We start from the raw sequence: 22771 nt of genomic DNA, 5'->3' as shown, positions 1-22771 counted from the left end.
CCCTCCTCCCTGACCTATCACCTTCATCCCTTCCCCCACTCACCTATTGTACTCTATGCTACTTTCTCCACAACCCCATCCTACTCTCATTTATCTCTCCACGCTGCAGGCACTCTACCTGTATTCCTGATGAAGGGCTTTTGCCCGAATCGTCGATTTTACTGCTCCTCAGATGCTGCCTGAACTGCTGTGCTTTTCCAGCACCACTCTAATCCATGACATCTCATCCACTTGCCGCAACTCCACCCTCAAATCCCACCCGTCCAACCGCAACAATGACAGAACCGCCTTGGTCCTCACCTTCCACCCCACCAACCTCTGTATCTATTGCATCATCCTCCACCATTTTCGCCACTACAAACAGGCCCCACCAACAGAGATAAATTTCCCTTCCCTCCCCTATCGCTTTCCATAAAGACCATTCCCTCCGTGACTGTCTTGTCAGGTTCAAGCCCTCCACCAACCAACCCTCCCTTCCCGGCACCTTCCCCTGCAACCGCAGAAATTGCAAAATCTGTGCTCACATCTGCCCCCTCACCTCCATCCAAGGCCCCAAAGGAGCCTTCCGCATCCATCAGAGTTTTATCTGCACTTCCACAAGTCATTTACTGTATGTTGCTCCTGATGCAGTCTCCTCTATATTGAGGAGACAGGACGCCTACTTGCAGTGCACTTCAGAGAACACCTCCAGGACACCCGCACCAACCAACCTCACCACCCTGTGGCTGAACACTTTAACTCCCCCTCCCACTCCATCAGTGCCATGCAGGTCCTGGGCCTCCTCTATCGCCACACCCTAACCACCCGACGGCTGGTGGAAGCGCACCTGATCTTCTGCTTCAGGACCCTTCAACCCCATGACATCAATATGCATTTCACTGGTTTGCTCATTTCCCCTCCCCCCACCTTATCCCAGTTCCAACCTTTCAACTTGGCGCCACCCTCATGACTTGTCCTACCTGTCCATCTTCCTTCCCATCTATCCACTCCAGCCTCCTCTCTGATCTATCACCATCACCCCCACCTGCATCTACCTATCGCACTCTCAGCTACCTTCTCCCCAGCTCCACCCCTCTCCCATTTATCTCTCCACCCCTTCCGCTCACAAGCCTCATTCCTGATGAAAGATGTTTGTCCGACACGTCAATTCTCCTGCTTCTTGGATGCTGCCTGACCTGCTGTGCTTTTACAGCACCACGCTCTCAATGTTTGACGGATATTGTTAGGCATAGGCCATTTCAGTATCCAAGGATAATGACCATGCTGATGGAGTGCAATAATGATCAAACATCCCATTCTGAAGGGCATTGATGGAGCAGCTGGAGATGGTTGGACTCTAGACACCTCCCTCAAACCTTTGCAGTGATGTTTTAGGACTTGGATATTTGATCTTCAGCAAGCAAAATCATCTTCTCTTGTGCTAAGTATGGTTTATACCAGTCGAGAGTTTTCGCTGAATCCCCATTGATACTAGTATTGTTGGGGTCCTTGGTTCCATACTTAGTCAAATGCTGTATTGATGTTAAGGTTAAATGCTCATGCAGTATATAGGTCTGAAAGGGATATGATTTGATTATCTGCCAGGGTACTACCACTGTGTGGAAATAACAGCAACTTGGACAGATTAAAGAAGGAATCTTTAGGAAACAAACCGAAGACTAGTTTGCTCTGAACAGTCTCTATAGTAATATTTTCTGCATTCATATTATCTGTAAATAGTTCCAGTAATGCAGTAAACTTCATTCTATTTACTTAACAAGAATCATCCAAAAGAACCAGAAACATAGCCATCCTGATCCAAACGAGATCACTTTGGGCTTGAAGGAACCAACAATCAATTCTCGCTTCGCTTATGAAGTTCTGTTCGTTTGTCCACATTTGGATGAAGGTCGTGGGTCAAAGTATGACAGAGGATATAGAACTAAGCCTCCTCCTTTTCTAACTCTGCATCAAGGGCCGTAATATGTACTGGATTTAGGCAAAACATGGATGAGAATAGTGCACCATTTGTCCAGGTTGCCACTGAATTATGTTTGGAAATGTACCCTTTTAATTTTGCTTGTGGCAAATACAAGGGCCAGCATTTTATTGTTGCTCAACAATGTCCTTTTAAAAGTGCATCTGACACAGCTGAGATACCTTTGAACAGTTTGCCCAGTTTATGCTTCCTCTGGATACATGAATGTATGTTCAACATTGCATTTCCAGGACAACATCTTATTGTTTGCATATTACTCCTTTTTAGAATTGGATTTACTGGTTTCTGCTGACTAATTGTCACCTAGATCAGTTTAGGTAGTGTATTCAGATGGTTCTGGTATTGTATTGTGTCCCAATATAGTTTTCCACTCTCAGTTGTATGTGCATCATAGAATTATTTTAAAATGTATGTCTCAGATCCATTTACTATCCTTTACAGTACAGAAATTCCCGTTTTAGCACCTTCCACCTCTTCTGAATTTATCTCTTGAGCTATGATCGTTATCTCAGGGAATATTATGAAAACAATGCATTAATCATTAATGGCTTGTTAATTTGGCTCGTTTATGCTTGAGATTTCCAATTTTCAATAATTTTAGACTGTAAAAGATCTATAAGAGAGTGACACGTATTACAGGACTACATTTACTTCAAGTGTACTCATCTGATTATGGATTTTTGTATCAGTGATTACGTGACAGTAAATTGTGCATTTCTTATTTTCATTTCTTTTTTAACTGCCGAAGGTGGGTTTTTCCCCTTCTGAGTTTTGAGTTCAGAACTCCAAATTTTGTTTTAAGCGTTTGTCAGAGGATTAGATGCTGGTGATGTATAATACATCTCGTATGCAGAACAAACTGCTGCAATCCTTCCTGCAGCAGCCTCTGACAAACATTGGTCATTGGATGACACGTGACTGATGAAGCTGCTTTGTGTCTTCCCTCGCCCATCTGTGTGCAGGGCACTGATAGGCCAGGCTGATGCGGAGGCAATTTATCATTTTGATCTCCCACTGAGTCAGGGAGCTCTCCTGTCAGAAGTATTGATTTCAGAGGATGGACTAAATTTTCAAGGATTTCCATTAAGAATTAAAGAAAGCTTTATGCACGCAGCGGTCACTTGGTAGCCAGACAGGACAGAGCAGCATGGAAATGAAATGGCACTGTGAAACCTTTCAGGTAGCTCTTTCCATCACAGTCATTGCAGAGCACAACCTTGCCACTGCAATGTGCACGCTACTCAGCTGCACATTTGAGCATTGCAGAGATTAACATGGCATGTTTGTCGAAAGGTTATGCATGGAGGTGAATCTGACCTACATTAATCTTTTAGACAGTGGCAACCATGTTCTGATGACAGATACGGTGCCAATACCTCGAGTGGTTAAGGGACTGAATGTCAGAAATTCAGACAGTCATTTCTTGGTTGTCGGAAGAAGTGCTGTTTACATGCATGAGAAGCTTGCAGCTTGTATTAACCCACCTATTGCTGTTATGAATTTATTAATCCTTTTAATGTGCGGTGCTTAGTTATGCAAGAAGCAGCCTCTTCATCCCCATTAATAAAGCATGTAAAGGCTTAGCAGGAAAACGATGTACTGGTCGAAAAGAAATGGCAGCTTTGAGTCTGCATCTTTATGTAGAGTTGCTTGCAAGACTGTCTTTGACATACGCAAGCTGACCATGATATTACCAGCATTTTTTTATCACAGTAAATGGCATGTAATGCATGACTATTTATTGACAGTATTATGCTTGTGAAACAAAAATGTGTAATGAATATTGTTAAGCTGCTCGTAATGTGATGCGCTTTAACTTAACTACGGACATCTCTTTGTTTTGCTTTCTCAGAATTTGACTTAATGCATGAAAAATAAAGTAGTAACCTTGCAAGCATTTAAACTGTAATCACTGCAGTGTGCTGCAGTGTGACGTTTTGATCAACTGATAATGTCAATCTTAGAATCAGACTGTAGTAATCAGGAGTGGTAACTTTGAATGTTTAAATGTCATGTGACAAGCTGGATTATTTATCCATTAGGTGTTACAATTATCAACAATGATAGTAAAAGGCTTTGATCTGGACTCTTAACTAAAGGATATATGCAACCATCTACTGATAAATCATTAGTTGTGATTTAATACTAATTGAAAAATGGCATGAAGTGATAAAATTTGAGCTTTGCACCTCTCCATGATTGCAAAATCTATTGATTTTACTTTTAAAAATTGAGATGGCATCTTGGTGCTTTATAAATTTATTTAGACAGTGAATGAATATATCTTGTCTGGTTTTCGTGAGCTGATTTCAGTCTTAATCAAACTATGCTAAAGGGCTCTGAAAATATTGCAAGATGGTTTTCTTCCTGCTCTGACGATTCATGCTGGTTAGTAATTCTTTTTCATGTGCTTTATGGTTGCTAGGGTAACTGCATCCACTATGGCCAGACATTTTTAAAAGGCTAGACTGTTCGACTTCTTAATTTAAAGACAGCATCTGGGTTTCTGAGAACAAAGATGGTTTTTCTGCTAGATTAAGCTATGATGTTCAAATATATTAGAAAAACTCATGAATTTACTAAAATGACATTTCAAGCATTCACAGTGTCAAACTGCTGGTATGATGTGACCTCCTTGGATGGAATTTAAGCTACACATTATGGTGAGAAATATGGTTGATGGACCCAAGTGGTCCCATCTTCCCTAGTGAGGGTAAAGTCTTCTGTGAATAAATCACACATAAGAAGAGCCAATGTGTGAAACCGACTTGCTGATAGTGGGATGTTAATTAGGCTTATTCAGCTAATTAGCATCAATTATACCTGAATCCATTGGAATGTAATGGTGGCTCAGGGATTAACTAAGAGTCAGGTGAGTTTCTCACGACTCCCAAAGGATGCCAAGCAAACTGCCTCAGGTTTGCAAGTGGCTTACCAGGTTAAACTTCTCTTGCTGTCAGACCCTCTGTGTCTGATGGATGGTAGGGCTTTGGGAAGGAGGCAAGCTGCCTGCCTGTCCTTGGCTCCAACTCCATCCCACTGCGGCCCCCCCCAAAACCTGACCACCCCCTCCCTAATCCTGTCTCACACCCACCCCCTGCTCATTCCTTCTGCAATCCCTCCCACCATGACTGCCATTTTGCCCTCACTCACCTGAGTCAAAAGTTCAACAGTGGTCCATGAGGCAATCTATTGGATAGCAGCTGCCTGGTGACACTGTCAGTAATGCACAGTCCATGCTTAGAATGGTCCAGCAGCCTCCAAGGGACAGGATTTCTGCCTAAGGTCCTGAATCCCAGGAAAAGTCTGATATTGGACAGATCAGTGGCTGACAGAGACTTGATTTGGCCAGCACTCCCTCCACAAAAGCAATTTTCCTTTCAGTTCTCCAACCAGTGGGTAGCATCCACATTGGAATCATTAAATCCAGTCCCACATCACCAAGAGCTGATATGTAATAACTCAGGTCTAACCATCAAATTGAAACAGATCAGAGATGTATTGCTGTGTCCTGTGACCATAAGTTATATTGGGTACTCATTTTGGATTTAAGTCTTTGCCTGGGATTTTTCTCCCATGCATGTCATTGTTTCTTCTGTATGCTAATACAAGTTTGATTGCATAGTCCCAAATATGAACAAATCTAATTGAAGAGGTAGTACATTAGATTCTTTTGTGTGTTTCCGGATGATATTATTTCAGTTTTTATCTCCAAAATATTTACTCTGAGGCTATTTAGTTCAAACTCAAAGTGGACCAGATTGCAGAGGGCATACTCTCCTTCTCTCGCACCAGTTAGTTAATTCTTAATGTTATTCAAGGAGAGGCACTTGGTTAATATTCGGTGCTCCATGCAGATATTGCATTAGGAAATGATATGATATATAGTAATACATGGTTCCCCAGAATTACACTCATCATTTTCACTGTTCCTTCAACAAGAAAAGCACTGAAAAGTAGTGATGCATTTTCCTGTAGAATAACTAGACTTAGCCTGTGACTCCTGTTTTGTATTTTATAACTGACTTGCTAAATATCTTCTGATACTCGATGCTTTGACAATTAACACTAGACTATTAATCCAGAGACCCAGGGGCCCAGTGTTCAAATCCTGTCATGGCAGATGGCAGAATTTGATTTTTTTAAATCTAGAATTCTGAGTCTAATGACTATGAAACCATCATCAATTGTTGATTTTATTTTTTAAAAAACCATGTGGTTCACTACTGTCTTTCGGAAAAGGAAGCTGTCATCCTTACCTGATCTGACCTAAATGTAACTCCAGACGCACAACAATGTGTTTGACTTTTACCTGTCCCCTGGGCAATTAGGGATGGGCAATAAATGCTGGCCTATTCAGTGACACACATATCCCATGAATGAATAAGAAAAAGCCATGAGTCTACAATGAAATTAAAAGGGGAAGAAAGAAGGTGGCTGCTGCCCTTGAATCAATTTAATATGTTAAACAATTCAAGAAAACATTTTTGGGCTAGTCATAGCCTGGAGATAATAATTGATTTCTGTATTGCTTGGAGATAGCTAAAACAATAATAATTGGATCAAGTTAATATGTTATAAATATCTGCAATATCCATTAGTGTTCACATCCAGATTGTTTTCTGCTTTGTTTGCGGTGCATTGATATTCCACCTGCTACTCTCACTCGTGCCAAACTGTCTGGGAAGGAAGCACAGAATGAGACAACAGAGATTGTAGTTAAAGGCAGAGGACTAATTATGATGCTTAATCAGTGGAAACTAATAAAATGTGGAGGTCCATCTAGCTGTGCACGTTTGATAGCTGTGTAACATAATCATTTGATTCAGTGCTAGCATGCTCCCTCTTAATTCCACAAAGTTACCACACAGGAAACCAATGACACATTATTCCTGTTGATAGAGAAACAGCAGTGTGGAGAGACGATCATGGCGTGTAAACACAGGCACAGATCAGGTTGGACAATGGCCTCTTTCTGTGCTGAATACTCTTTGTAATTCCATGCAACAAGAAGATTATGAAGACAAAATGATGAGCATACTCTAGATTAGATGAGTCCTAATTGGAGTAAGTATGTTAGAGTAATTTCAAACCACAATATCTCAAGAGTTGGGAAAATAAGCAACTCATTATTATTACACCAAGAGCAGTGGTGATTTGGGGTCTTTAATGTTCATTCCTGCCTCCATTGACTTTCTAAGAAGTGTATTTTGCATAATTATCTCAGAATGAAACCATCCCACAGGTTTCTTTGAAAGTGTAATTTGGTATGCTTTTTTGTGGAATTTAAGCACAATAATGCAATAATAACCCTTCCTTGAATAGATAAGGGAGATCCAGTTAAAGTACATGGGATTAGGGATAATATATCAATAGGAATTGAGAATTAGTTGATGGACATGAAAAAGAGAGTGGGAATAAATTAGTCTTTTCCAGTGACAAGCATGTCTAGTAAGGTACTGTATGGATCAGTGCTTGAGCTCCAGCTGTTCATGGTATGTAAAAAATGACCAGGATGATAGAATCCAGCATTTCCAAAATTGATGATGAATCAAACTGGGCAAGAATGTGAACTTGTGGGAAATACACAAGGAGGCTTCAAGGTGATGTTGACAAGTTAAGCGAGTGGGAGAACAAATAGATGCTGTACAGCATGGCTGGATGTGAAATTATACATTTTGACGCGCAAAACAGAAAGGAAGAATATTGTTTAAATGATGACATTTTGGGACATGTGAATGTACAATGGAATCTGGTTGTTTTTATACACCAGTCAATGAAAGTAGTCAGACAGGCGCAACAAGCAGATTAGAAGGCAAGTGATTTATTGGTCTTCATTTCAAGAGGATTAAGTTTCAGAAGTAGGAATGATTACTGCAGTTATACAGGACCTTAGTGAGACCTCACATGGAGTATTGCATGCAGTTTTGGTCTCCCTGCCTTAGAAAGGATATACTCATCATTGGAATAGTGCAGCAGAGATCCACTGGGTGGGTACCGGGGCTGGTGGGACAATCCGGGGGTGGCACATTGGCTCAGTGGTTAACACTGCTGCCTCACAACACCAGGGTCCCAGGTTTGATTCTAGCCTCTGGCAACTGTCTGTGTGGAGTTTGCACATTCTCCCTGTGCCTGTGTCAGTTTCCCCTGGGCGCTCCGGTTTCCTCCCACGGTCCAAAGATGTGCAGGTCAGGTGAATTGGCCATGCTAAATTGCCCATAATGATAGGTGCATTAGTCAGAGAGAAACGGGTCTGGGTGGGTTACTTTTCAGAAGGTCGGTGTGGACTGGTTGGGCCAAAGGGCTTATTTCCATACTGCAGGGAATCTAATCTAATCTAATCTAATCTAATCTAATCCTACGAGAAGAGATTGGTTCCATTGGGTCTGTATTCACAAGAGTTGAGAAAGAGGAGAGGGTCTTTGTTTGCAATTTATGACTTTAACAGAGCAGGACAGATTAGGTGCTGAGAGGTTGTTTTCCCTGATTTGGGAATCTAGAACCTGGGGACGCAGTCTCAGGATTTGGGCTAGACCACTTTGGATTGAGATGACAAAATGTTTCTTCACTCAAAGGGGTAGTGAACCTGTAGAATCCAAAGGAGCAGATGGTGTGAAGGCTCAGAGCAGAAGGAAAAAGGTTGTTAATGGTGGTGAAAAAGGAAAAAAACGTTATAAAATGTGTCAGTGCAGACTGTGATACGATTTACAGAGCACCTCCATTCTGAACATGGGAGTGACACCAACCTTACAGTTGCTTGCCATTTCAATAACCCACCTTGCCCTCATGCTAACGTTTCTGGGCTTGCCACAGCTTTTCAACTAAGATCAGTGCAAGCTTGAGGAACAGTATCTTATTTTCTGCTTCGGCACTTTACAGCGTGTGGGACTCTTGCTGTGCATATTTGTGATTGTGTGTAACATATTCATTTGATTCAGTGCTAGCATGCTCCCTCTTAATTCCAGGAGGCTACCTTATAGTAAACCTATGGCTATTGTTAGAACATACTTTACACTAATCACTTCTTTTAAGCAAATTGATTGTTCTGAGAATGTTCAGCAACTTGTTTTCCGGAAAAAAAAGACATCACTATAAAGAAGACAAAAGCTGATCAAAGGAGTTGTCCTTATAAATTTCTAACACAAAGCAAGTGTCGAAAGGAAGGATTGCTAAAGCTAGCAATTTTCCATTTCCCAGCTGCAGCAATAATAATGTTCTTTAGTCAGACTTCATTTTATCAGCTGCTTGAGGTAGTAGGAAAATCCATAGGGGGTTTTGAAGTGCTAACTGCAAAATGCAGCAAACGACATTAAGGAAGAGACATAACTGCAATCCTCACAGCTTGTTTGTTGAGCCCTTATAAGACTCAGTGGATTTTAATTAGCCCCTCACCTTCACAGGGAGGCATGATGCATTTTGTTCCTGGGCTCTGTGTCAGTAAATTGCACTATCATTCTCATTTACAAGTATGCTGAAATTTGAGGGTACACGATTTCCATTATCCATCCCTCACCATTAAAAAAATGTATTAAATAAGAATGATTAAAACACTAAATATTTACATTATAGAAAGTGATCAATGAGCATAAACCAATTGTGAATTACATTTTCCCCCTGGCTACAAATAATTCTTAGCTTTGCGTTTGATCTGTTTTGCAGTTCTGGGGTTGATTAGTTAAACGCAAAGCTTCCTTTTTAAACAATCAATGTAAAGAAACTTACAGAACTGATACGCATTCAGACTGCAAAGTTCACTGGATTTAAAGGAGATGAATTATCAGCTTTATATCAAAGCACAATAAGATGAGCCAAGGCCAGACACTGCCCCTTGATTATTCATATTCCACTAGCACTCAGTTACAAATGTATTTTTAGCCTCAGGAGTAAGGGAGAAAGGATATGTGAACGGTATATGATAAATGAGGCACTGAATGTATATGTCAGCAAGCAATGAGGAAAGTAGATTAAAATTTTCTTTAGCATCAATTAAGTAAATATTGGAACTGTCTGTGTGTACTACTTATTCACAATCACTTAGTAATTTTTTAAAATGATTGCGATAATATGAGTGCGCCAACATGCTTGCGCATACTTGAATGGGTTCATAATCTTTCGACCTTAGGCTAGAATATATTTTTTGGCAAAATGGTCGAAAAATGTTGTGGAACTGGTGGGTTAGCTTTTTGCAATAACACAGAAAATATTTAAACCATCATATTATTTGCGTTGCAATGCTTATGGTGTGTTTTCTCTCTGTGCAGGAGTGCTGAAAATTACAAACTGCTCCACATGAATGAATTATTGATATGTCATTAGTGTAGCAATCAAGCAAGTAGAGACCTAAGCTAAAAGAAAAGAGTTCCCAACCCCCAATATCCTGTATAGTAATGCATCGTGAAATCACCAGGCTCAGTTCAGTCTACGCTGGGTTTAATTGGTCTTAACCATTCGAGAGCATTTCTGAAAGAGGGAAGGATGGATTAAATAAGCAAAGGTTTCTGTTCTTAATGGTTATCCTATGACATCCTTTGAAAAATGTGCACATTCAGATACAGGATAAGGAAAAAATCAACCTCATTTTTGCTGCTTTCTTTGCTTGAATAGTTTCTGACACCTTTTTGGCTCATACATGGAAAAGGGTCACTTGAGCTAAGTACTGAACAACAAACAGTGCCCATGGGTTTGGCTCCCAGTATCGTCAGAAAAGGAAGGAGAAAGCTCACACAAAGACAATCAGCGAGAGTCCTTGGCAAAAGATAAATGTAACAAATCATTTGCAAAGGGAGACAGCATGAAATAGAAGCTGAGCCATACTCATAAGCACATAGGAATGGGAATAGTGGAAGATATTGTGGTCTGAATTGACCAAGATCATTCATTGTCTTGTTTTGAATTGTCAATTTCTGCAAATTCTTGCGTATAATGAAATCCATTTGATATTTACTGCCCTATGGTAAAATACATTTGAGGGAAACCTACAAAAAAAACAGTTCAAGAAGTTTTTCATTCACTTTAATGTGAATTGTAAGGTTTTGAAAGTATGTGTAATAGGAAACTAATTTGCTACATTATCAGTTTGTTTTGTTACTGTATTAAATCTTTGCATTGTGTATGAGACCTGACAACTAGTTATTACCTACTTTCAGAGAGGCAATAAAGTCATTTTCAATATAGAGTCATGTACCCATTTTAACATTTTCATGCTTAATGGATTCAAGGGAACAAAATCTCAATGTGTAACATGGTGCTTGAAAAAATCTCAAAGGTTTATGGCAATCAATGGGATTTTTTTCCGATTTCCTTAAATCAGCTTTTATGTATGAATTTTGTTGATATTGGTCAACTATTTGACCTTGAAGCCTAAAACAATTCCTCCATCTATACAGGAGTCAGTTTATACATTGAGCATAAAAGTGAATTGCAGATGTAGCTGTGGGTTGTCAAAATTTTGAAATGTTATTGGTACCTGACATAAAGAGGAACATGACTTTAAATTCCTGTGTATCTTCACAACTCGTTCCCTTGCTCCTTCTTAATGTGAATATAACACACTATGGCTATAAAGGGGATGGGGGAAGTGTTGATTTATATATTGAGTCTACACAAAAACATGGTTTTTATGGTCAAGAAAATTTGGTCACCATACAGATATTTTTAATCAACCTGTTCTGACACATCTCTGAAATAAGTGGGACTTGAACTCTGGCCTTCTAGCAAAGAGATAGGACATTACTACACCCTAGACTGCATTTTGATCACCTTGGTCACCTTGTATACTGTGTCATCCTGTTTAACGAGCCTTATTCTTGTTTAGAAAAGGAATGTTTTTTTAAAAATGTCATTTTCAATTCCATCACATGTAAATAGTGCAATATTGTACTTCAGTGCAGTTTATATTCTGTCATGTATTTGATGATAAATGAGAAAATAATTAAATGCTGAGTTAAAATTATTAGAAAGTAAGCTCATTGCAATCTCATGAACCTTACTGGAAACAAAGGAAAATAGAATGGAAACCTCCTTGCTCGCACAGAGTTTATTGGGAATTCTTTGTTGAAATAACTTTTTATAGAAATGAAATGTATGATTGTATATTATGTATATGTGTGTATCTATATACATAGTCATACTATCTGTGCTTAAGCTCATAAATGTTCTATCAGTGACACCAATAAACATTTCACTTCAGTCCAATTGTTTGCAACATAAACAGAATTTTGCTTAACATACATTGTCACCTATATTGAAAGTAAGAATAAACGTATCTGATTTACACTTGCTGAAAATACACTGTAGCCAGGCCTGGGAACAATCCTGCTCTCTAGATCTAATAATATTTTCCCCTAATTATTTTCTCTTCACCCAGACACAATCCTTCCTTATTTCTTAAACTGAGTTTAATTTTGTTTGTCATTGTAAAATAAGGTAATGAAGTATTATTAAAATTCTATAACAATCAATGCAAATATCCTTTATCAGAACTGATATTAAAAAACATTATAGTCAGAACAACAGTAGGTTTCATCACCAAAAAGATCATTGCTGATCTTGTATCTCACTTCCACCTCCTCATACTACTCACTTTATCAATTATCATTTCAGTGGACAAAAATCCTATCAATCTCTGTCTTGACTACAGTCAGTAAATGAGTATCCTTAGTTCTCGGGGAATAGAGAATAGAAAATAAATGAAAAAAAAATCGCATTTGAACCCTAAGTGGCTAACTCATGGCACTTAGACTGTGATACTTAGTTGCAGGCTGCCTAGTGAGAAAAAACAGCCTTTACCATTGACCCTGCTGAGCTTCTGGAGAATTTTACATGCTTTAATGAGATCAAATAGCATTGATCTCATTACTGTTATTATTCTAAATGCTGGTGAAGATAAACCTTCTCTACTCAGTCATCCCTCAGACTAAATCCCCTCATCTCTTAAACCTTCATTACATTCCCTCAGCAATATGTACTTCCTTGGATCTATATCATTCTCTTTGTCAGTCTGCATTCTCTTTAACTTAAGTCTTCATGATTTTTTTTCATCTCTTTTGTTTCAGCTTCTTCTATTTCTTCATTTATCAAATTTTCTTAAGGTACTTGGATTTAGTCCTCTTTAATGATAATGCAAGCTCACAATAACAAAGATACACTGAAAGAGAGAATAAACAACATAGTCCTTGGGCCAACCCCCACCTTTGTTCCTAAATAAACCTGTGCTATTTTTCCTGACCATAAACCCCTGCAGCTACATCTCAAATGGAAATGTCCTGATGAAAGCATTTTAGTGTAAGGCAGCCGCTCCTGACTCCCACATTGTGAGGTCAAAGTGTAACAAATATTTTGTAGTTTGACTTCGCACGCCACTTGTGAAATAACCCTACAAAACCTGCCAAAACCCGATGGATCCCAAGGCCAGAAATGTAAGGGCACGTCTACAGAATTGTTCCAAATACTCAGTGTGCAGAATGAACAATTTTGAAGTCGTTTAGAGGACGGGATTTACAAAAGAAGGTTGCAGAGTTTTGATTAATTTTAATGCATTAAATTTGTCCTGTTGGAGTCAACACAAGGATACCATTCTTTTAATAATTGATTGGCTATCATTTCTTAACAGCATCTTGTTAGTTTTAAGCTTTTTAAATAAAAATGATGGACGAATTTTGCAGCTCTGTTTAAATTATCAGGATTTTTTTCTCTGAAATTAATTAAATTCATTATGTGAAGCTTTGTGAGATGGTTATAATGGTGTGATGTGAACATCCATATTAACTGAAATAACCTTGATTTTCTGTTAAAAAACAGAATAGCTTAAACCTTAGAGAACTCAAATAGATCATTGAATTTCATCATAGTTGTGACCAAATGCCATTATCAGATTATTTTTTCTGACAATGCATAATATTAATATTTATAACCAAACCTGTCAAAATATTTCACTGATTCTCAATCCTGGAGTGTTTTTTTAAAGCGTACCTTATGTAAAAGATATATTGTGTAGTTCCCATTGTGACCTACAGCAGAAAGTATGAATTCAGAAAATAAATATTTATTCAAGCTATCTCTCTGAACTAAGTGGCATTTATAACACTTCTTTAATGTAACAATATATTCCAAAAAACACTAAGATCTTTTTGGTTTTCAAAAGTTACACTAACATAGTATTAGTAAAGTTGGCTATAAATATTAGTGTTTTGTTTCATGAGATAGATAGCCTGGCTGTGACATTTGGGCACGTTATAGTGAAAAGTCCCTTTCAATGCCAAAATTGGTAACTTGTAATTACATTTAATCAAGCTGTTTGAATGAGTTATGATACTCTGTTGCAGGTGGGACTCGAACCCAGACTATCAGAGTTAGGGACAATACCCTTGCACCATAATAATGCTTCCATCCCTAGATTTAGCAGTCTCATCTTGGAAATTGCACATTACCAAGCCAAGCCTGAAGAAGGGCTTATGCCCGAAACGTCGATTCTCCTGTTCCCTGGATGCTGTCTGACCTGCTGCGCTTTTCCAGCAACACATTTTCAGCTCTGATCTCCAGCATCTGCAGACCTCACTTTCTCCATGCAATCCTTCAGCTCTGTTAACAAGACTTTAAATGCAAAACAAAACAGACTCTTTGCGATTACTCGAGGTCAATTTTTATGATACAAACATCACCACCACTCAATTTATATCACTGCATTGATTCCTCAATTTCAGCAGATTGATTTACACGTAATTCATTAACACATACACACATTTCTTTGTTGCTCCTTGCTTTTTGCAATCATTTTTATGGCACTGGAAAAATATATGTTGATTTTTTTTGGTAACAGCAGCCAAAATATTCAGTGTTCAAGATGTTTGTTTGAAAAGCAATAGTTTCTTTGCCAATTCATAGAATCCCCACAGTGCAGAAACAGGCCATCCAGTCCAACAAGTCCACACCGACCCTCTGGATAACAACTCACCCGGACCCACTCCCCCATCCCTATCACTCTACATTTCCTGTGACTAATGCACCTAACCTACATACCCCTGAAGACAGTGGGCAGTTTAGCATGGCCAATTTACCTAACCTGCACATTTTTGGTTTGTAGGAGGAAACCGGAGCACCTGGAGGAGAAATACGCAGACATAGGGAGAATATGCAAACTCCACACAGACAGTCACCCATGGCTGGAATTGAACTCGGGTCCCTGGTGCTGTGAGGCAGCAGTGCTAACCACTGAGCCATGATGCCACTCCCAATTCAATAACATTTCAGTGGCAGCAGCAGCACAGCTAAGGTCCTCAGCTCCTCCACCTCCTCCCTGCCTGAATTTGTCCAGCCCACAGGCTGATGTCCCCACAGCACTCAGACTGACCATCAATGACCCCCAACTAATCATAACACCATAAGAAATAGGAACAGGAATAGACCATTCGGCCCTTCGAACCTGTTCCACCATTCCGTAGGATTGTAGCTGGTCTGAACTGAACTCCTCACATCCACTTTCCTGCATTTTCCCCATAACCCTTCGTGCCCCTACTGATCAAGTGTCTATCTATCTCAGCGTTAAATGTACACGTAGACTCTGCCCCACAGCCCTCTGTGGCAAGGAGTTCTGAAGACTCTCAACCCTCAGAGAAGCAATTTCTTCTTATCTCAATCTCAAATTATCACCTCTTTAGGTTGTAGACACTGCTGTTGTGGGAAGACATCCTCTCAGCATTTACCCTGTCAAGTCGCTTGAGAATCCTGTATGTCTCAATGAGATCACCTGGTTGTACTTGACCTGTAGGAATGACCATAACCCAACCCCTGGAGTGTACTGGGGCTGGTGGAGGAAGAGCAGGGCTGTTGTGAACAAATTCATTCAATTGGTTATCTGTAGTAGACAAATATTTTTGTATATTACTATAAGACGTAACAGTCATTTTCAGTGGTCCTTCGCCCACCCTTGCAGCTTTAAATTATTTAATTAATTTCTGTATTTGAATTTACAATTTTTTATGTGAAGCTAAATTTTTAAAAAATTTTCTTTTTGAGAAATTAAACCTATGACTTTCTTGTCGGTTGCGCATGAGAGGAGATTTTTAGAATACCTGAATTCTCCCACGAACAAACCCTTACCTTTACAGTCTAATTTTATCTTCTGCCAGTTTTGTTTGTCTAATTTATCAGTTAATAGCAAGCTTCAGTCTGCTCCTATACAGCAACAATATGTGCAAAGTAAAGTGATTTTGAACAGCCACCAAGATTTCCTCATCGATGAGCTTTGCAAGTTCAAAGTACAGTCGATAAAGCATATGTGTAAAGTGTTAGTATCTTCCTTTCAGATGTAAAAGATTTTGAAGACCCTTATGGTCTCATTTTATGTTGACCATTTTGAGATATGATGGATCACTTACAGGAAACCTTTTGACATTTGAAACAGTGAATATGTGCAAAACCTAAATTTAAACATATCCGGCAGTTTTGAATTTATTAGTGTTGTTTGGAGTTAAAATATAAGATTGAAATTAAGTTCAGTTTTAAGTTCATCATTTGAATCTATGAAATGCTTGCCCAATTTTCTCTGTTTCGGAACTTTAAGGTTGGTGCAAGTGTTTGGGAATCACGTAATGATAAATGCACGCCAAAGGAGATAACACATCAGATGTGCAGGTTAGTTGAATTGGCTGTGCTAAATTGCCCATAGTGTTCAGGGATGTGTAGCTTTGGTGCATTAGTCAAGGGTAAATATAAGGCATGGGGAATGGTCTGGGTGGTTACTCTTCGGAGTGTCGGTGCGGACTTGTTGGGCCTGTTTCCACACTGCAGGGATTCTATAATTTTAACGTGGACAAATTTGCCAATATTTATTTTGATTCTGGCAATGGTCCCCAAAGTAAAGTTATTTAAATCCCATCCCAACTGATGTCCTCAAGAAATGCGTTTTGCCACTTCTTAGTTGGATTTATGTGAAATTTCTCTGTCTGGCCAATGTTTGCTTTTGAGTAATTTAAGGAAAAGAGCACAGAAGTAGAAGAAGGACCTATACTTCCCTTTGATAATTTAATCCAGAGAATACCTCACACCATACAACCATAGAAAAAATGAACAGGAGTAGGCCATTCAGCCCTTTACGCCTGCTCCACCATTCACTATGATCATGACTGATCATCCAACTCAGTAGCCTGTCGCTGCTTTTCTCCAATATCCTTAGCTCAAGTACCATGTCCAACTCTTCCTTGAATTCATACAATGTTTTGGCCTTGACTGTTTTCTCTGGTAGCAAATTCTACAGTCTCACTACTCATCTTCATCTTAGGCAGTTTACCTGGTCTCCTTAGACTGCCACCCCAGTTCTGCACTCCTGCATCTAGTCACTCTAGTCCAGTCAGAATTCTATAGGTATCTATGAGATTCCCTCTCACTCTTCTGAACTCCAGCGAATATAGTCCTAACTGATTCAGCCTCTCCTCATACGTCAGTCCTGCCATCGTAGGACTCTGTCTGGTAAAACTTGAATGAACGCCCTCTATAGCAAGAACATCTTCCTCAGATAAAGTGTCCAAATCTCCACACAATATTTCAGGTGTGTTCTCACCAGGGCCCTGTATCATTGCAGCAAGACATACCCACTAATAGACTCTTGCTGTAATAGCCAACATACCATTTGTCTTCTTTATTGCCTGCTGCACCTGCATGCTTACCTTTAGCAACTGGTGTACATGACACTCCGGTTTAATTGCATATTTCCTTCTCTTAGTTTATAGCCACTGAGATATTAATATGCATTCCTGATTTTGCTATCATATTTATGCACATTATACTGCACCTGCGATGCATTTGCCCACTCAGTCAACTTGTCCAAGCCACACTGAAGCATCTCTGCATCTTTCTCTCAGCTCACCCTCCCACACAGCTTTAACATAAACATTCCATATTTAAAAGGGATTTCAGAGATTGTAGACAGCAGGATTTTTTAGACAATAAGTTGTGAATATGAGCATGTTAAGATAAGAAATAATTAAGGTAAGAGAATGTGAATACTTTTACCAATAAAAGTTAAGGAACATTTTGCAAGCCAGGTTCACCCTAACATTTATTTTATGTTAACTTTGCAATGTGTCCAGAAGCTGCATTTGTGGGGGGAAAAAAGCAATTTTCAAATTTCTTTCACTGATCATTCTTACTGGAAGTACCAAAATTCAAATAATCTTTGGTGAATTTTCTACAATAGACACTGAATCTATTTCCCTTGCTTTTGTATTGAAGTTCTTGGAACTAATTTTGTGACATTCAGCAGTGAAAAGTCACTTCAACAAGTTTGACATTGATACTTGTTTGTCTTAGTTCCTGGAGACTGCCATTTATGATTTGTTCCCAACATTTATACCATTAAAGCAAACTCCCTTATCCTGTACCCAATAGGAACTAGATTCCAGAAAATCAAGTTTTTCATGTCATAAAAAAAATTATTTATCTGTCACTGTATCTAATTTGATTAACTTACAGTGTGGTCAGGAAAGTTAAATTTTAAGAAACTAAATATTTACCATGACAAAGAGTGTTTCATTGCAGTGAAAATACCACAAGAAATCCTTCCTCTGAATCTGGTCTTTGTCATTTTCTTGAGGTCGATGCACAGAACCAGCAAGCATGGATTCTGAATACAGCTGGCCATTTAAATGTCAATGACCACTTGTCAAGAGTGAACACTCAAGAAGCTTGACACCATCCAGGGCACAACAGCCTGCTTGATTTGCACGACATCCACAACCACCAACTCATTCCACCCCTGACATCTATTAGCAGCTGTATGTACTATCTACAAGATGCACAGCAGAAATTCACCAAAGATCTTTAGTCAATACTTTCCAAACCCCGGACCACTTCCACCCAGAAGGACAAGGGCAGCAGAAGCATGGGAACACCCCCACCTGCAAGTTCCCCTCCAAGCCACTCACCACTAACTTGAAAATATAGCACCCTTCCTTCACTGTCACTCATTCAAAACCCTGAAATTCCCTCCCTGAGAGCATGTGGACTGCAGTGTTCAAGAAGGCAGCTTACCACCATCTTCTCAAAGGAACTAAGGATGGGCAATAAATGCTAACCAGCCAATAAAGCCCACATCCTATGATTGAATACAAATAAAATATTGCATGGGTTGGGATTAATCAGGCAATCAAGTAGCTGATGCTATAAAAATGTTTATTTTTCTGTCACTGTGTCTAATTTGATATGTAGGGTTGAGGTGGAGTAAGGGAGTTTGTCAGGGGTGAAGACTGGAGGAAAGTTTCATGTTTTCCTCATTTTGGAGAGGTGAGGTTCCTCATTTGATTGGTTCCAGGACACCATAGGCAGAGGTAAGACACCCTTTGGAACTTTGCAAATCTATCCACACTGCTGTTAGGAAAGGAGATCGAAGACTTTGACGCAGCCACAGTGGAAGTACAGAATAATATGTGACTGGAGGGGAACCCGTGTGTGGTTATGTTACCGTGCTTTTGCTCCCTTGTCCTTTTCGGTAGCCGAGGTTGCAGCTTGGAAAATGCTATTGAAGCAACATTGATTAGTAACTGATTTCCCAAATAACACTTTCAAAAATGGTGTCTATTCATGGACAGCTCCAACAGCTTATAGTATGAAAATATTTGTTGACATAAGAGATTAAACATATCAGACGCTTTTTAAAAAAAGCTTATGTGAATTATTTGTTTGCATAAAGTATTGAGCCCGTGAGGAAAATGTTTATTTTCATAAGGAATTGGTTGATATCCAATGGTATTGGATGTGTTTTTTGATCTAATGAAAGTATTTTTGTTTCAATGATAATATCAATAGAGTTATAACCCAGAAGTCATCCTGACAGAAAATAGAGTCATGTTCATGTTGGATAATAGATGAATTGTCATGGAGAGGAAAGGTCAGAGAGTGGTGAAAGCAGGATCTGAGTTAGCACTGAGTTGGCATTGGGCCAAAAAAGGGCAATGGAGATCATTGGTGCATATGGGGATTGAGGGTGATGGGGAGACAGGCTTGGTTGGACAAAAGTAGAAGGGGTTATGAAGACAGGACAGGGCATTGGTTTACATAGACAAGCGTGGAAAGTGAGGGAATGAGGGCAGGAGGGATGCTTTATATTTCGATGTTTGGTTTTTAAATTTTGAACTGCACTGGAGCCCCAGTGCTTCCTACAGAGTCCGTCTCAAGACCTACCTGCCTCTCTACTCTTCCCTGACTGCCTGGCCCCAAATCCCAAACCGGTCCTAAATCCCAAACCAGCCCAACCCACCAAATTAAAAATGGGAAGAGTTCTGACCACCTTTAAAGGTCAGGTTTACACTCTTGGGATTTCTCCCAACTGAGTGCACTTGATCCAGGAATGAAAACCAGGGCCATTGTTTCTTGATTCCATTCATTTCACATTTGAAACACAGCTACTTCTCTTTTCTCAAACACAGATATTAAGACAAATTTCTTTCATGACTTGCTGTCTTTTCCTTTTTTTATTTGATCAATGAAAAGAAAAGCTATTGGGGGTTTGTTCATAACTCATTTTCTGTTCATATCACAGATTATTAATACTGAAGTGGAGTAATGAGGCTTGCCGGCTGTAACAAGGTTCCTGCTTACTTTTGAACTCTTTCTTATCTAGCCATGCACTGGTTTTAATGTGAGGAAGATGATAAACACCAGGGAAAGTAAATCAAAGATCAAGATTGATTTATGTGACATATCTGAGGTTCCCTGTTCAACTATTTCAACAACCAGTCATACAGATCAGGTTTATACACAGTAAATTAAATTGAAATTACACTGTGTTGGATGGAAAATTGCTCAGCTAATCTACTCCTTCAAAAAGAAATTTGTATTTTCTTTCTCCTCCCCATGTGAACTGCATTCCAATTTTTTTTCCACACCTGACTGGTTTGTGCCTGAATTTTCAATATTACTTTGAGCTTTTTCTCTCCATTTTTATGTATTAACTTTGATGCACACAGAAAAGGTGGACTCAACACTTAGCATTGTGTTCTGTTCCCTGTAGACACTGAGAGAGTTCAAAACGAAATTCAAGCTTCCAATTAATTGTTAAAAAGAAAGATATAACATGATTATGCAATTTAAGTTATTTTACTGCAACAAATAATTTTTAAAATACCTAAATATTATACTTGTCGGACATTTTACAACAATAAAAATTCCTCTTTAATATTTCTCTCATTCTCTGTAGATTACAGGAAGCAGTTCTTTGGTCTGCCGATGAGTTCATGTTTCCCTGTTTTGCTGAGTAGTGATGTTGACCTTCTCAAGTCAATTCCCCCAGTTTTTGGAGGGTTTCTCAAATCCACTGCCAACAATAAAGCTCTCTCTGATAATTCTTCTTTCCTCCCCCGTCATGCCAGGATGAACCTTCCCTGATTCTTTTCGATGCTGTGGGTTGCATCGTTTTGACTAGAGATTGTCTCAAGATTTGGTGTCTCATAAAAGACCTGCAGCATCTTTGCTGACCACGCCAACTGGTTTCCCTTTCTCCTCTCTTTGATTATTCCTGAAGCCAGCATGTGTATATCCTGTTTGCAGAGCTGCCCTTGCCCTTCTTCCCAGGTGTGAAATTTCAGCCAGACAGGCATATTGTTGGGCAGAATTTGAAATAGTTACATAACCTCTTTCATTTTAATCTATATTTCAAGACACACTACAAAATATAATTTTATAACTCTCATAATTGCTGCTGTTTGATAAATATGCCTTTTTGATTCTTTCATTGCATTCTAGTTCTCTGCATGAAAGAAGTAAAGAATCCAACAGCGTCTGCAATTTTGACCAAAAGTAGCTTCATTGTGCTCAGTTTTTGTTCAGCATACTATTGCTAACGAGACACATTCTTTGCCTCTTTAAAAAAAAATAGGAGAACTAGCTAGCATGTTTGGACATGGAGTTCACTGCCTACTCTAGTTCACAGTCTTATGTTGAGAATTAAATTGTTTTGGAAGATCGTCTGCTTGCATTGAAAAACAGTTCAACTTGTTTCAGAAAATTTCTGATAAAATCAGCAGGTGACAGCATTAGGAAATGGCAACAAATATAACTCTTGAAAGACACAACTGGAGGTATTGGACCAGATTTTGCACTGTTCTTGAGACATATTTATTTATAAGATATCAGTGGGCATTTTGCACAGTAAGCCAAAGAGTATTCGGCAAAGCATCTGAGAACTTGGAAAGGCACTGTGGCTCAGTAGTTAGTGCTGCTTCCTCACAGTACCAGTGACTTAGGTTTGATTCCAGCCTCAGGCAGCTGTCTATGTAGAGTTTGCACATTCTCCCCATGTCTGTATGGGTTTCCTCCGGGTGCTTCAGTTTCCTCCCACAATCCAAAGATGTACAGGTTAGGTGGATTGTCCATGCTAAATTGCCCGGATTGTCCAGGGATGTGAAGGCTTTGTGGATTAGTCATGAGGAATGTAAGGTTACAGGGATAGAATAGGAGGGTGCATCTGGGTGTGAACCTCTTTGGAGGGTTGGTGGACTCAATGGGCTGAATTACCTGCTTCTACACTGTAGATATTCTATGATTCTGTGAGAATTAAACAAGCAACAATGTGTCTCCTTAACCAATGAGATTGAAAAATTATTAATGAATAGCAGAGGCTGAACCAGGGAGTATCAGTTAGTATTGTTAATCCAATGTCAAATACTGTATAAGAAGCAAAGTAATGAGAGTGAAAGAAAGATAGAAGTGAGAGAAATAAAAACCTGTAATGTTTAAATCTCCAAAAATCATGAACATCTGAAGGAATTGATTTCTAAATTTGCATAAATTATTCTCTTTGAG

General features: G+C 39.2%; 1 protein-coding gene across 25 annotated transcripts in view; it reads left to right on the top strand.

Moving 5' to 3' along the window:
• The window catches only part of nrxn1a (neurexin 1a), a 1882581-nt gene that overhangs the window by 1825192 nt on the left and 34618 nt on the right, over positions 1-22771 (top strand). The window contains exon 1 of one of the 25 annotated variants that reach the window (XM_043695932.1): positions 2952-3158. The exons of the other annotated variants lie outside the window; for them this stretch is intronic. Within the exon in view, the coding sequence (XP_043551867.1) occupies positions 3126-3158 (33 nt within the window). The 5' untranslated portion in view covers positions 2952-3125. Of the gene's footprint in view, positions 1-2951; positions 3159-22771 lie in introns of those variants that run through there. 25 annotated transcript variants of the gene reach the window in all.

Source organism: Chiloscyllium plagiosum, chromosome 9, assembly GCF_004010195.1.
Source record: "Chiloscyllium plagiosum isolate BGI_BamShark_2017 chromosome 9, ASM401019v2, whole genome shotgun sequence".
NCBI lineage: Eukaryota > Metazoa > Chordata > Chondrichthyes > Orectolobiformes > Hemiscylliidae > Chiloscyllium > Chiloscyllium plagiosum.
Note: the sequence above shows the minus strand (reverse complement) of the source record. Positions and strands in the feature narration are given on the sequence as shown.